This window comes from Tupaia chinensis, unplaced genomic scaffold (genome assembly GCF_000334495.1).
Source record: "Tupaia chinensis unplaced genomic scaffold, TupChi_1.0 Scaffold000044_1, whole genome shotgun sequence".
Classification (NCBI taxonomy): Eukaryota; Metazoa; Chordata; class Mammalia; order Scandentia; family Tupaiidae; genus Tupaia; species Tupaia belangeri.
The window spans coordinates 2,704,402-2,718,833 of record NW_006159500.1 but is presented as its reverse complement, the minus strand read 5'-3'; the positions used below and the strand labels follow the sequence as shown (position 1 = coordinate 2,718,833).

Here is a 14,432-nt window from a genome sequence, read left to right as displayed (position 1 = left end):
CAGATTCTCCCTATAAAGTTAAACATCTGAGCAAAAAAAAAAAACTTTTTCATTTTTTACACACAAAAACATACAATATAAACACTCTTCCAAGTGCAGACTAATACCTATACTTGAGTATGTATTAATATCAGACAGTTGGTTTATCTCAATTTTCCCAGTGTCTGTGTTCCTTAAAGAATGTGTTTGCTTTAGTGTTTTCCTGTGAATTGTATGTAATATAAAAGAGACTTCTAGTTAAAGTAAGTAGAAAGTAAGTAGTAAAATAAGTAGTAAGTTGCATAAACTGAAATTTTGCTTCAATTATTTTTATCATAAGTTTATCATATGATATCTGTCCTTTTTTTTTAAGTGAATGAGCATTGGCTGTTCCATGATGAATGTACAATAGAAAGGTTCTGTGACTCCCCTGATGGTGTCATGATTTGTGGCAGCCATGATGGACGAGAAGTGTATGCAGTAACTCATGACCTGACTCCCACTGAAGGCTGGATTATGCAATTTAAGGTGAAATGTCATAGTCTAATAATGTAACCATATTGCTATGTTTACATAAATAACCATAGTAATATAGCAAATCAAAAACATAATAGAGACAAAGATCATCTACTATTTCATAGACTTATTCATGCTTTGAAAAATAAAATTCAATATTAAAGTAATATACAAAAAACTCAAGTATATATTGCCTAATGATTAAAAGTACTTTATCAGGACCAGCAGTTGGTGTAATGGCTATGTCACTGGACTCCCATGTAGTTGACTGCGGTTTGAATCCTGGATCCAGTGGCTTAAACTCTCGCTGGGCGCATGTGCGTGCATGCCCAAGATCCCAAGAGGAGAATGGAGAAGAAAGGATTGCGGCGTGGCCATCATCCCTGGCTTTCCCTCTCTCTGTCTCTCTCTGTCTTTCTGATGAGTACATGTGCCCTGTAGGAAAAACCTCTTGCCCCCCCAAAAAAAGGTACTTTATCTTTGAACTGTTTTGAGGTGAAACTTTGTGAAAGTGTATGTTTTTCTCTCAGAGTTAAATACTGATGGAGCAAAATATTGATAATAAAAATATAGATACTGACTCCAACTCCTTGAATTAAATCATTATAAGATTTAGGCAAACTGGGTCTTGAGAAAAGATTAAAGCTATAATGGTTACTTCTACATTTTCTTTTGTACAAGAGCATTTGGTTGTATGTGGAGAAAGAACATTACAGAAAACAAAGGCATGATTAGCGTTAATTCCACCATCAACTTTGGCCAATATTTTGGCCAAGATTTGATGTCAGCCAGTTTTTTCTGTCTACCTGAATCCTACAATATTAGCAAGAAATATTGTATTATGGCTATCCCCATCAGTGAATGGTTCTGTACCTTGTTAAAAGTACCATCTACTATCACTTCATTGCATCTTACTTGTAGTTGAAAGTGATTTATTGAGAGTCAAAAATTGTACAACAAAAAGCAAAATTGGCAAAGCTGTTAGCAATCCTTCTTGGTCAAGTATTCTGCCAAATACAAGTGCCAGACCATTAACACAACAAACAATTTGTAAGAATATGCCCAGGCCTTCCAAGACGATCAGCCAGCATGGCAGAAGCACAAGTTTCAGCTTCTCTCCAAACCTCCTACACAATCTTTTTGGCACTTTCTGTAATTTTTCACCTTGAGCAATCATGTTTACTTCTCTTGTCCATCATCAGGACAAATGACAAGCCTGAAAATACAGGATGGTTGCAGTGCAATGTATGTCACATGATCAGCAGCTTTCTTGATGCCAAGCCCTTAAAGCAGAAACATGTAACACGGTTGTAATACCTCGATGGTCTTGCTTTTCTGTTTGCTAGATTTCTGTTGGATGTAAAGTGTCTGAAAAAATCGCCCAGAATCAAATCCATGTGCAGTATTCTACTGACTTTGGTGTGAGCTGGAATTATCTGGTTCCTCAATGCTTACCAGCTGATCCAAAATGCTCTGGAAGTGTCTCACAACCATCTGTATTTTTTCCAACTAAAGGATGGAAAAGGATCACCTACCCACTTCCTGAAAGTTTAGTGGGAAAGTAAGTAGGAAATTTAAATAAAGCCTTGCTCCAAGTGCCCAGAAGTAGATTAGTGGGCATTGTCGTTAAGTCTGAAAATATGTGTAATTGCAGCTAAAGTGCTTTCTTTAAACATGTGTGCTCCCTTATCAACCTTTTAGATTCTAGTCCACTGTGCACCATATGCTTTCCACATTACTGCATTATCAGTCCATGGTATACACAGCTAGGAGCAGGTTCTAACTTGACATGCTATTTGAGCAAATCCTAACTCTTCATGCTATTTGTACAAGCATGGCTCATAGGTCTCATTTTTTTTCCTATCATTTTGTTCTACACCTGCAATGAAAAATAATTATCCTGGAGCAGTAGTAAGCAAGGGAATTAAACTATGCTCTGAAAAGTCTATGAATATGTTCATTAAAGCAATTCCAAAAGATTTCCCTTCTTCTGCAAAATTAGGAAAAGAGATACATTCAAGAAAATGGCAGGTGCAGCTCTACTGTATTAATCATATAGCTGCCTAATTGAGAGCATTCTTATGAAAAAGATCTTGGTGTATGACCTGACTCTACAGAGCTTTTGAATGAGGTGCTTACACATGACTTTTTCCAGTGTCCCACAGATGTCATTTGCCATATGACCACTTTCAATTTTCAGGAATGGATTTAAAGGGCTTATTCAATTAACACACTAGGAACCTAAAACAGGATGCTTCCAGCTGCAGGTAACAGAAAACCCAATTCAAAATGGCTCAATTACAAATAAAATTTGCCTTATCTATGATGAAAGAATCCAAAGATAAGTAGACTCTAGGATTTGTTGAGTCACAAGTTCAACAGTGTCTTCAAAGACACTGGTCTTTCTTCTCTTATTCTCTGCTCCACTGTCCACAGGGTGAGTGTCATACTCAGCTCTCCAACTGTTCCGCTAGTGAACATAAGATGACAGCCAGAAAACTGGAGCAGAATTTTCCTTGCCCATGTACAATGGGAGAAAAAGAATTTCTTTCATTTCCAAGAGAGCCATAACAAGCAACTCCTTGCACTTCATTGGTACAAATTAGCCTGTTCTTGTGCTACTCATTAATTAAAGTACAATGATTATCCCATTTATAGACACCCCTCCTATAATAAATGGAGCCAGGAACAGATCCTCATCATGGATGAATTAGAGTAAAATGGATGTTCAGGAATCACCATAAAGTCTGTCATAGACTCACTTTCCCCTCCTGTTCTCTCTCTCTCTTTTTAAATAACTAGATATAATTTACATTTAGTAGAAATTCATGTATCTTAATGGTTCTGATAAATGAGTTTTACTATTGTGTAACCTATGTAAACACCATGTAAAATTAGATAAAGAACATTTATATCACCCCAGAAACTCCCTTCATGCATTTTGAACCCTTTCACCCAAAATAGTGTGGTGTATGTTTAATAGAAGGTCAGTTATGAGATTTGTTTTTCCCAGAAGACAGAGAAGAGTAATGATGAAATCAAAATATCAGAAAGAAAAGAGTGTTCTTTACTAAAACTCTTTCAACATTGTTTCCTAATTAGAATAGTTACTTAGAGAAATATTGATTGTCACAAAGGAATTCAGAAGTTGCTATTTCCCAACTGCCTGAGGGTGGTGTGATGGGCTTGGGCCAGGGCTTTACTCAGCTACTGTAGCATTTCAGAATGCAATTAGTGAACCTAAATTGCATCGTAACCACTGTACTCCAGTTCATAAGAAAACTGATTTATGAACGTTAAAGATTCATAGTTTTAAATATTCCTATTGCTTGAAATAGGCAATCTACTGATTATCATTTTGTTTTGCACACTTGTCAGATATTAAAAATTTAAATGAAATGACCTTTAAAGTTCCATCACTAGAAATAGAAAGATAATGGCAATCAAAAACATTTTTTATTAACCCATTGCATCTGGTAAGAATATCTTACATGTTATTTCTCTTGAGTTTTAAAATACACATGCAGGAAAATGAACCTGAATAAAGTTAACTTTTTTGTTGTTTACACCTTTGCTTTTGCATTGCCAACAGCCCAGTAAGATTTAGGTTCTATCAGAAGTACTCAGATACGCAGTGGGCTATCGATAATTTCTACCTGGGTCCCGGATGCTTGGACAACTGCAGGGGTCATGGAGATTGCTTAAAGGAGCAGTGCATCTGTGATCCAGGATACTCTGGACCAAACTGCTACTTGACTCACACTCTCAAGGTAATGTTAAAGCCCCAACGGAAGTGCTTACTGCATTGTGGGCCGTGTCTAAAAAAATCATCTGCAAGACTATTTCTCTACAGCAGTATCCTTTGGGTCCCCCAGAAAAAAATCTTTTGGCTAGAAACTAAAAGTATATGTGTTCTAGGTATTTTAGATATAAGAATATCAGGATCTGGGGACAGCAGGTGGTGGAGGGGCTGGACTCCTACAGGGCCGACCACAGTTTGAGTCCTGAACCTGGTGGCTGGCTGGCTGGCTTGCTTTCTCTCTCTCTCTGTCTCTCTCTCTTTCACTCTCTCTCTCTCTGAGCCTTTGTCCTATAGAAAAATTTTTAAATGTTGATAATAGTAAATAAAATAGAATGTTCTTTTTTAAAAACGAATATCAAGTTCTATAATAGTAGAATCTATTCAGTTCATAAAATAAACCAGACTATATGAGTTAAAGAATGTGAAAATTCTGGGCTTCTTTCTTTTTTTCAGCAGATTCTTAATCTTATGTCCAGTTAAACCTTTTTTACTTCACCTTTTCAATCTATGTGCTATTTGAAGTAGGATGCTGTTGATACACTTCTCATAAAATAAAGCAAATAATATAGATACATTATCACCAAAGTCCAAATTTCCTGAACAGCCTAAACAGTGTCTGAAGTTTCATTTACAAAATCAATGTCCTGATTTGTTGCCTACTGACACATGCATGAAAACAGAGAGCTAGGGAGTGCATGGTGATGTGGTGGTAAAACCAGATGCCAGGAGGCTGACCTACATGGAGTAGGGTTTCAGGTTCATGCCCAGGCTGACTGAGGCTAGGTGTGGATCCCAGTGTCAGGATCCTGGTGGGGATGCTGACTCTCTGTCTCTCTCACTAATGAAGAGAGTAAATAAGTAAATTTTTTTAGAAAGAAGAACAATAAAGCCAGCAAATATCATGGAGGTTAAGGTGCTAGATCCCACATGGCAACTGCAACTTTAGAATCCTGGACCAGATGTCTTGAAAAACATGCTGGGTGCATGTGTGTACATGTCCAAAATCACAAGAGGAGAATGGAGGAGAAGGGATTGTGGTGTGATCACCCCCTGGGGCGGGGAGCTGATTTCTCACTTTCCCTTTCTCCCTCTCTGTCTGTCTCTCTCCAGAGAGCACACATACCCTACAGCAAATATACAAACAAACAAAAGAATAGGGAGGTCATTTTTGGAGGCCTTAACTGTTACATCATTATTTTATATGCAGAGCAAATATAGCTGCTCAACATAGGTGCCGCATGAACATTTTCTTTCTGTAAATAAATATGGGACATTCATCATTGTAATACCAGAAAAATGACTAAACCAAGAAAGCACAAATGATTGAAATCCAATATAGGAGAGGCAAACAATGTAAACAAACCTGTTCTGTCATTTTGTTTCCTGCAATCTTTCAACAATTTTGGAAGTGATATATTTTAAAAATAAAATTGGAACAAAGCTCAATTATGTCTGAAGTCTTAGTCCCTTTTTAACAAATGAGTTTGTCACATGAAAAATATAGCTTTATATGCCACAGGTAATAAATAAACTAGAAAAACCTAATTTCTTTCATGGACATTTGAATTTCTTTCTTTTATTGTTTTGTTTTGTTTTGCAGAGATTTTTACTATAGGGCACATGCGTTCACCAGAGAGACAGAAAGAGACAGAAAGCAACCCCCCCCCCCCACACACACACACACACACACAGGGGAGATAGCCAAGCCACAGTCCCTTCTCCTCCATTCTCCTCTCAGGATTTTGGGCACGCACATTTATGCACCCCACATGAGTTTTAAGCCCCCTGGTTTGAGACTCAGATGACAGTAAATGGAATTTAAATGCCCAGGACCAGCAGATGGCCATCTGCTGGTCCTGGGCATTTAAATTCCATACATATTCCTCAGTGAGAAAAGAAATTGTACAAATATGTTATGAAGGCTAACTCAAATCTTTCTAATGAGAGTTTATATAGTTAATTTTGCATTTTTATCTTACTCTTGTCTTTTCACATATAGACCTTCATTTATAAAATGTACTCATTTGCTAATCACTAGTGAGGTAGAGTAAGACTGACATGTGCTGCATGTCTTTAACTATGGAGGTGATGATGTCCTAAGTATGAAGAAAAGAGAGTCTCTTGAAATTACATCCATTATATAATACTATTATTATAAAAACTATTTTTCAGTTCCTAAAGAACTGAAAAATAGTTTTTCTTCATACTGTTACAGAACTTATAGCCATAACAAATTGTTTTCACGATATATTTCCATCATTTTAAAAACAACAGAAAATTTATATTTCAACATAAGACCAAATTGAGTTTTGAACAAAATGAATGTACTATGGATAGAATAGATAGAAACATTAAGTCTTAATTGTGATATTACCCGATAAGCTAATTTTTCATAAAATATAATCATGAATTTTAATACTTATTCACTGTTTTTGGAAAATAGACTCTTGTTTTGATCATTTATTTTTTTAAAGAATTATATATTTAGTTTTACATATTAGTCTTACTTCTTTTTTTTTTTTTTTTTTTTTTTTTTTTTGAGATTTGCTGTAGCTCATGTGTGCTTCCCATAGAAACAGAGAGACAGAACAAGAAATCACCCCCAGGGAAGATGGCCATGCCACAGTCCCTTCTCCATTCTTTTCTTGGGATCTTGGGCACATATGCACACATGCCCAACATGAGGTTTGAGCCCGCCAGGTGTGGGACGCAAACCGCGGTCAACTACTTGGGAGTTGATTATGCCATCTGCTCGTCCCATGTTATTCTTATTTCTTAATTTGACAGAGAAAGAGAGAGAGGGAAGGTGAAAAAGCAAGCAACCAGGTCCAGGACTCAAACTACAGTCAACCATGTGAGAATCCAGTGCCTTAACCACTGTGCCACCTGCCTATCCCAATAAGTCTTAGTTAAAAGCATAAACTGGAGACACAACAAAATATTTAATTCTAAATTTTTGAATACTCTACCTCATCGCCCTGCAACTTGGCCCTGATAAACATGTGGAAAGTCTTTTAAATACTTTCTCCGGTTTATTTTATTTTGAATTTACACTGAAAACTTCGACTTCAAATGTTCCTGCTTAATCGTTCTTGGTTTACTCTGTGCTGGAAGCTGAAGACTTCTGACTGCTTAACGTAGTCTAAAGGGAGGGAGGGGCACACACTCCAGGGCTATCCATGGGGGTTGTTGCGAGGAAAATGGTAGAATGTGCGCTTGTGTTTTATCTTATTTCTTTACATTTGTATTTTTGTGCTTGTTTCATAAGACAATAAATTATAATAGTACTTTTATGTGCTATATAAATTGGAAGCATATACTTAGCTAATTATTACAGATAAGACTGGTACTATGGCTGACTCAATGATAGTTTTTTCGTTTTGGTTTTGTTTTAGAGAGATTTTTGCTATGGTAAGTATACACTTGCCAGAGAAAAAGTGAGGAATCACCACCACCACTCCTGGGGTGGATGCCCACACCACAATCCTTCTCCTCCATTCTCCTCTCAGGATTTTGGTCGCACACACACAATCTCAGTGTGTTTCAAGCCACTGGGTCCAGGATTCAAACTGCAGTGAGCCATGTGGGAGTCCAGTGCCTTAACCCTCACACCATTTTTGGCCACTATTTTTTGTTTTGTTTTGTTTTTTGTTTTTTATTGGCAGAGTGTATACATACTCATCAGGAAGAAAGAGCCCCATGCCCAATGGGGCACAGTTGCACCAAAATCTGTTTTTCCTTTCTTCTTCATCCCATCGGGATTTGGGGCATACACACACACACACACACACACACACACACACACACACACATGCACCCAGCATGTTTTTAAGCTCCTGAGGCCAGAATTCAAACCACAGTTGGCTACATGGTTTCCCATGACCAATGCATAGCAGTTAACCACTAAGCTACAGGGTAGCCCAACAATTGTTTTATTTCAAAGATTTCTCAATACTTTAAATTCCAATTATTACACATATTTAAGCAGTTTAAGTAATGCCACTATATGATGGAAAAATTATTGTGAGGATATCCTGGTTTTTTTCTTTTACTATCTTTGGAAAGATAAAATCATTTCTATACTTTTAAAGATTAAGATATAACTCTGTATTATCTTAAGTATTCCATAGTTATTACCAGAAATTACTTTTAACCACATTGCACTTATGTTTTCCCAGACTTTCCTGAAGGAACGTTTTGACAGTGAAGAAATCAAGCCTGACTTATGGATGTCCTTGGAAGGTGGGAGTACTTGTACTGAGTGTGGCATTCTTGCTGAGAACACTGCCCTCTATTTTGGGGGATCTACTGTGAGACAAGCTATTACTCAGGATTTGGATCTCAGAGGTGCAAAGTGAGTCAGTGTTTTCGATATTTTTATTGCAGCATAGCAAATTGGCTCCAAAGCAAGGAAGAAGCTGTTACCCCGACTTGAGTAGAGCATTTGTTCTAATTGGTTATTCTTTCTTCTTCTTATTATTTTTTTATTTATTTGAGAGCATTTGTTCTAATTGGTTATTCTTTCTTATTATTATTTTTTTTAATTTATTTATCTAATTGGTTATTCTGATGGATATGTGCTTGCATTCAGATTCCTGCAGTACTGGGGGCGCATCGGTAGCGAGAGCAACATGACCTCTTGCCATCGGCCCATCTGCCGGAAGGAAGGCGTGCTGTTGGACTACTCTACTGACGGAGGTATGTTTCAGGGGTGAAAACCATACCCTGAAGCAGATTCCCTAATTCCACCCAAGAGCCTTCAGAAAAGTCTCTGCAAAGCTTTGCTGACTTCCCAACACGAATCATGAAAGTCACGAGAAAAAGCTACATGCTTCATTTCCATTGCATGTTCCATACATATGACTTCTGTGTTATGCAAAAATCTACTGTCAAAAAGGATAGCAGATCAAAATCACATTAAAAAATAAACTCTAAACTTCATGAATACATAAAATATCCACTGTGCTTAGCTGAAATCTGATTATGAATGATATGATTAAGAAATAAATTTTGTATGATTTTTCCAAATATAAGATCATTTTAAAGCATTTCAAAAGCTTTTGTATAAACAAACATATAATAAATACTGTGGAATAGCTACAAGAAAACTTCATGAATTATGAAGTAAAATACTCTGAATTAGTGAGTCTAACATAGAATCAATTTGCTTTCTTATTATTTTACTCCAGTGGGTAAAGCCAGACCCATCATTCCATGAGGTTAAAGCAAGTAGATATCATTCTTAATAACTAATAGATAGATGACCTAAAAGTGTTCTGTTATGTGAGAGGTGTTTTCTTAAGTAATTTAAACATCCCACCTGCAGTCTTTTCAAACAGTAAGAGATAAACGTGCTAGTTCAACTAATTGCAACTTACCCAGAATGATAATAGCTATATTTTAAAATACTAGAAGTTATTGTCTAAAAAAATAGATGTTATCTCATTATTTATGAGAAACAATGCATATAAGAATCTATAACTAAACCTTAAAATGTAAAAATATATCATTTTTACTTTGGTGTTTATGTTTCAGCCAAATATTTATTTTTCTTTTTTTAAAGAATTATTTATTTTATTTTATTTATTATCATTATTTTTTTAATTTGCTATAGGGCATGAGTACTCACTAGAAAGAGACGGAGAGAAGGGGAAAGTGAGACTCGAATTGTGGCTGGCCATGTGGGAGTCCAGTGCTTTAACCACCATGCCACCTGCTGACCCCCACAGGCAAATATTTCTACCTATCTTACCCCTTGTATCATCAGCTTCATATGGAAACAATATTTAGAAGTGGTGAATACTGGGGTCAGTAGATGGATTAACAGTTATGTCTCTGGACTCCCACATGGCTGACCATGGTTAGAGTCTCTGACCAGTGGCATGGGCATGTGTGCGTACCCAAGATCCCAGAAGGAGAATGGAAGAGAAGGGATTACGGCATGGCCATCATCCCCCATGGATGATGATTTCTCACTTTCCCTCTCTGTCTCTGTCTCTCTCTCTCTTTTTCTCTCTCTCTGGCATGCACATGTGCCCTGAGGCAAAACCTCTACAAATAAAAAGAAAAAAAAATGTTAAAAAGGGAACAGCAGATGGTGTAGCGATTATGTTGCTGGACTCCCACTTAGTCAACTGGGGTTTGAGTGTCCGACCTTTTGGCTTAAAATTCACGGCACATGTGCATGCCTGCCCAAAATCCTGAGAGGAGGCTGGAGAAGGGATTGCGGCATGTCCATCTTCCCTGGGGGGGGGGGGGGTGATTTCTGATTTCTATCTCTGTCTCTCTCTGTCTCTCTGGTGAGCGCATGCACCCTATAGCAAAACTATTTCTGAAAATGAAAAAAAAAAAAAGTGGTGAACCCTCACATTAGAGTCAGCAAATTTGCTTCTCCTTTCCTGGGTGAAGATTTCTTTGAGAAGCTTATGCCATCTTTGGTATACTGGTGGTTTAGGGGGCTTTTCCCCTGACATGTTACTGTGTTGGTGTATTTGTTATTTTAGGAATTACTTGGACTTTGCTCCATGAAATGGATTTCCAGAAATACATCTCTGTTAGACACGACTACATCCTGCTGCCCGAGGATGCTCTCACCAACACAACTCGACTTCGTTGGTGGCAGCCATTTGTGATCAGTGCGGGCATTGTTGTCTCCGGGGTGGAGCGCGCTCAGTGGGCACTAGATAACATTTTGATTGGCGGGGCAGAAATCAATCCCAGTCAACTGGTGGACACTTTTGATGACGGTAAGGAACAAGACATTGAACTGCTCTCTTCTCTGTGAGCCTTCTGTTTGCTGTGTCTTCCTTCAGATGAATTACTGCATGAAAAGCACTGAAAGCATGCATAGCCCATGCTCCTGCTTAACCAATGTGAGCTGTTGTTTCTGCAAGTGATTTCTAAATCTGCTAAGTTGGCTGCTTGCTGAAATGTCAACTGATATTTTAGTAAATCATATTAAAGACAAAATGTCTAGCTTTAAATGTAATTTGAAGTTTCAATACTCCCAAATAATTCTAGTTTCTTTCATGATTTCTGTGTCATAAAGGTACATATTGCACTGCCTTAAAATGTGCACCAAGAGGAACTTGGTAATGGTGCAGGTTACCCAGACTAGCAATAGCATTTTAAAAGTGGGGTAGTCATCATACTCATATTTAAGCATATTTGCTAGGTTTGATTTCTCACCTTGGATTTATATATTACACCAGTTAAATAAAGTAAAAATCCATACTAAAGAATAAGCAAAAAACTAGAGCATAAGTATTTAAGTAATTCAAAAATTAGCCAGTCAATTCAAGAGTGACATGCCATCTTGTTTTCAATTTACCTTAACAGAAGGCACTTCCCATGAAGAAAACTGGAGCTTTTACCCGAATGCAGTAAGGACTGCAGGATTTTGTGGCAATCCATCCTTCCACCTGTACTGGCCAAATAAAAAGAAGGACAAGACTCACAATGCTCTCTCCTCCCGAGAACTCATTATACAGCCAGGATACATGATGCAGTTTAAAGTAAGAAGTGGCTTTTCGAACCAAAGGCGGCATTACATTGGGGACACTGGAGAATGTTAATGTGGACAAGGAAATGATTGATTTCAGATTTTTTTTTAATTTTTGTTATAAATAAAAGAGATCATCTTTCATAAAAGCTTTTAAGTATGATTATTTGAACATAGGTAAAAATGTATGAGTATGTTGAATATAGCAAGAAACGTAGCTGAATTATCTCTCAGTATGTAATCTTGAGTTCAGTTTCCCAAACCTTGTAAATAAAAAGCTCAAATTGGGGCCAGCAGGTGGTGTGGTGGTTGAGGTGCTGGACTCTCACATGGCTTACTGTAGTTGAGTCCTGCACCTAGTGGCTTGAAAATCATGCCAGGCACATGTGCACATGTGCCCAAGTTCTCAGGAGGAGAATGGAGGAGAAGGGATTGTAGCATGGCCATCCCCAGAAGAGGGCCACTTTCCCTCTCTCTGTCTCTATCTGTCTCTCTCCAGCAAGCACATGTGCCCTATAGCAAAAACCTTTAAAAAGCTTAAATAGGTGCTCCTGTTCACCTCTAGTTCTCTGTAACACTTTCTTATGTTGCAGTGTCTCTCTCTCCCAATCTCTCTCTCCCTCTCTCTTCACTCCCTTTTCTGTTTTTTTCTCTTACTCTATGTGCATTTCATATAACAAATCATTTCCTTCTTTATCTGTCTTTTGTCACTATATCTTTCCATTGTTTCTGACTTCACAGATGTATACATTAACCCAACTGCAACTTCCCAAACCCTCAAAGAACTAAGGGGGACTCTGCATCACAAAGGTACATATTGCACTTGCTTAAATTGTGCCAAGAAGAACTGGTAAAAATGCAAGTTACCCAGTCTAGCAATTACATCCTTTGAGTGGCATATATATATCAGTCTAGCAATTACATCCTTTGAGTGGCGTATATATATATATACACACATACATATATATTTATACATAAATAAATATGTAATGTTATATATTATGTAAATGTTATATAAAATATATGTGTATATATACATATTTATACATATATATGCATAAAGATGGAAGAGAAGGCATAACAAGTCATTAGTGCTTAAATAGTATCTACCAACGTTTCTATGGTCAGACAGCATTTTAAAGGGGCATCAAAGAAAAGAAGTTTATTTCTAAATCATTTTTAAGGCATAAGTTACACTCATGCCCTTATTTTAAAAGATGTTCTCCACTGATAGTTAATAGAAAGAATTTTTGTTTGCAGAAATAAAAATGCACTTGCTTTTAGCTCTATGTTCAACTCTAGGTCAGAGACTGGAGTCTGAATGCAACCACCCTTAGGGCTATTCTTCAGGTAGGGACGTGAAGGAGGTTTGAGATCATAGCTAGGGTTCTATCGCCCCAACTTCCATGCCATTCCCTTAAGAGGAAAGTTTCTCCTCCTACCAGGTCCCTACTGTGGCTTGTATAAAAGGAGTCATATTTGACTAAGCTGATTATGGCTTCCTCTTTTGCTGTTTCTGTCAATGCAGACCTGAAGAAGAGACCGAAATTTTCTTTTCTAATTCAATTAGTTTGTTTAAAGGGAAAAAATAGTTGGTTTCTAGAAATTGAGTGAAGTAGCATTAAAACTGCATTCTTGAACGTCACCCTAAGCTTTCTGCGCCCCACGTGCCACAGCTCTTGCTCACTGCCTGTGCCCCCTCTCTGCGCCAGTTGGCACTGTTGTCCTTGCCTCCTCAGCTTGTGAAATCCTCTTTGCCCTTGGCTTCTGGGTTTTCTGCTGGCTCTCCTCTTATCTCTTGGATATCTACTTTTATCTCCCTTTTGACTGCTCTTCTTTAACCCTCCACGTGTCAGCATGTCTCAGGACGTCTTAGCTTTCCTGTCTCTCCAGAACGTTCTCCCCATTGGGAATTTTATTCAGTCATCTGGCTTAGAGTATCGTATCTTAAAGAGCAAATCTCAAATCTGCATGTCCAGCCATGCCAGGCTCACAAATAATTAATTCAGTCTTTTTAATACCCTCTACATACGCCTACACATTTGCTTATTGGCACTTCAACTCAACATGTCTAACAGTGACCTAGTATCTTCCCTCCTCATACCAACTCCTCTTTCTGATTTTTCTACCTCTGTGATTGACACCACCTTTCTCCTTATAACTTACTTGAAATGTTAAAGTAGTCTTTGGGTTTTTTTCTCTCATTTTCATATTGAATTGTTTACTGCATTCTTCTAATTCTAATTTCCAGTGTTCCTGATACCTATCAAGTCATCTGTGTTGGACCACTGCCCGCTCTGTGCTAGCCCTAATTAAATCAAGAGTCCACCAAGCATTCTTTTCATCCCATTTCTCCCCCACTCCTACCTGCCTGTGACATCTCAGTCTGAGCTTTAAAAAATTAGCTCTAAGCTTACCCTCCCACTGCTCATAGCCCTTAAATGGCTCTCAGTAGCTTGGGAACCAGCAGTTAGCGTAATGGCTATGTCGCTGGACTCCCACGTAGTCGACCGCGGTTCGTGTCCCAGACCCAGTGGCTTAAAACTCACGCCGGGCGCGTGTACGTGCGTGCCCAAGATCCCGAGAGGAGAATGGAGGAGAAGGGATTGCGGCGTGACCATCCCCCCTGGGGGG

General features: G+C 38.0%; 1 protein-coding gene across 1 annotated transcript in view; it reads left to right on the top strand.

The window, feature by feature from the left end:
- Nucleotides 1-14,432, top strand: part of RELN (reelin) — a 375,213-nt gene that overhangs the window by 338,510 nt on the left and 22,271 nt on the right. The window contains exons 49-55 of the mRNA XM_006140794.3: nucleotides 353-507; nucleotides 1,842-2,056; nucleotides 4,088-4,265; nucleotides 8,476-8,651; nucleotides 8,889-8,995; nucleotides 10,801-11,043; nucleotides 11,636-11,811. Coding sequence (XP_006140856.1) covers nucleotides 353-507; nucleotides 1,842-2,056; nucleotides 4,088-4,265; nucleotides 8,476-8,651; nucleotides 8,889-8,995; nucleotides 10,801-11,043; nucleotides 11,636-11,811 — 1,250 coding nt within the window. The remainder of the gene's footprint in view (nucleotides 1-352; nucleotides 508-1,841; nucleotides 2,057-4,087; nucleotides 4,266-8,475; nucleotides 8,652-8,888; nucleotides 8,996-10,800; nucleotides 11,044-11,635; nucleotides 11,812-14,432) is intronic.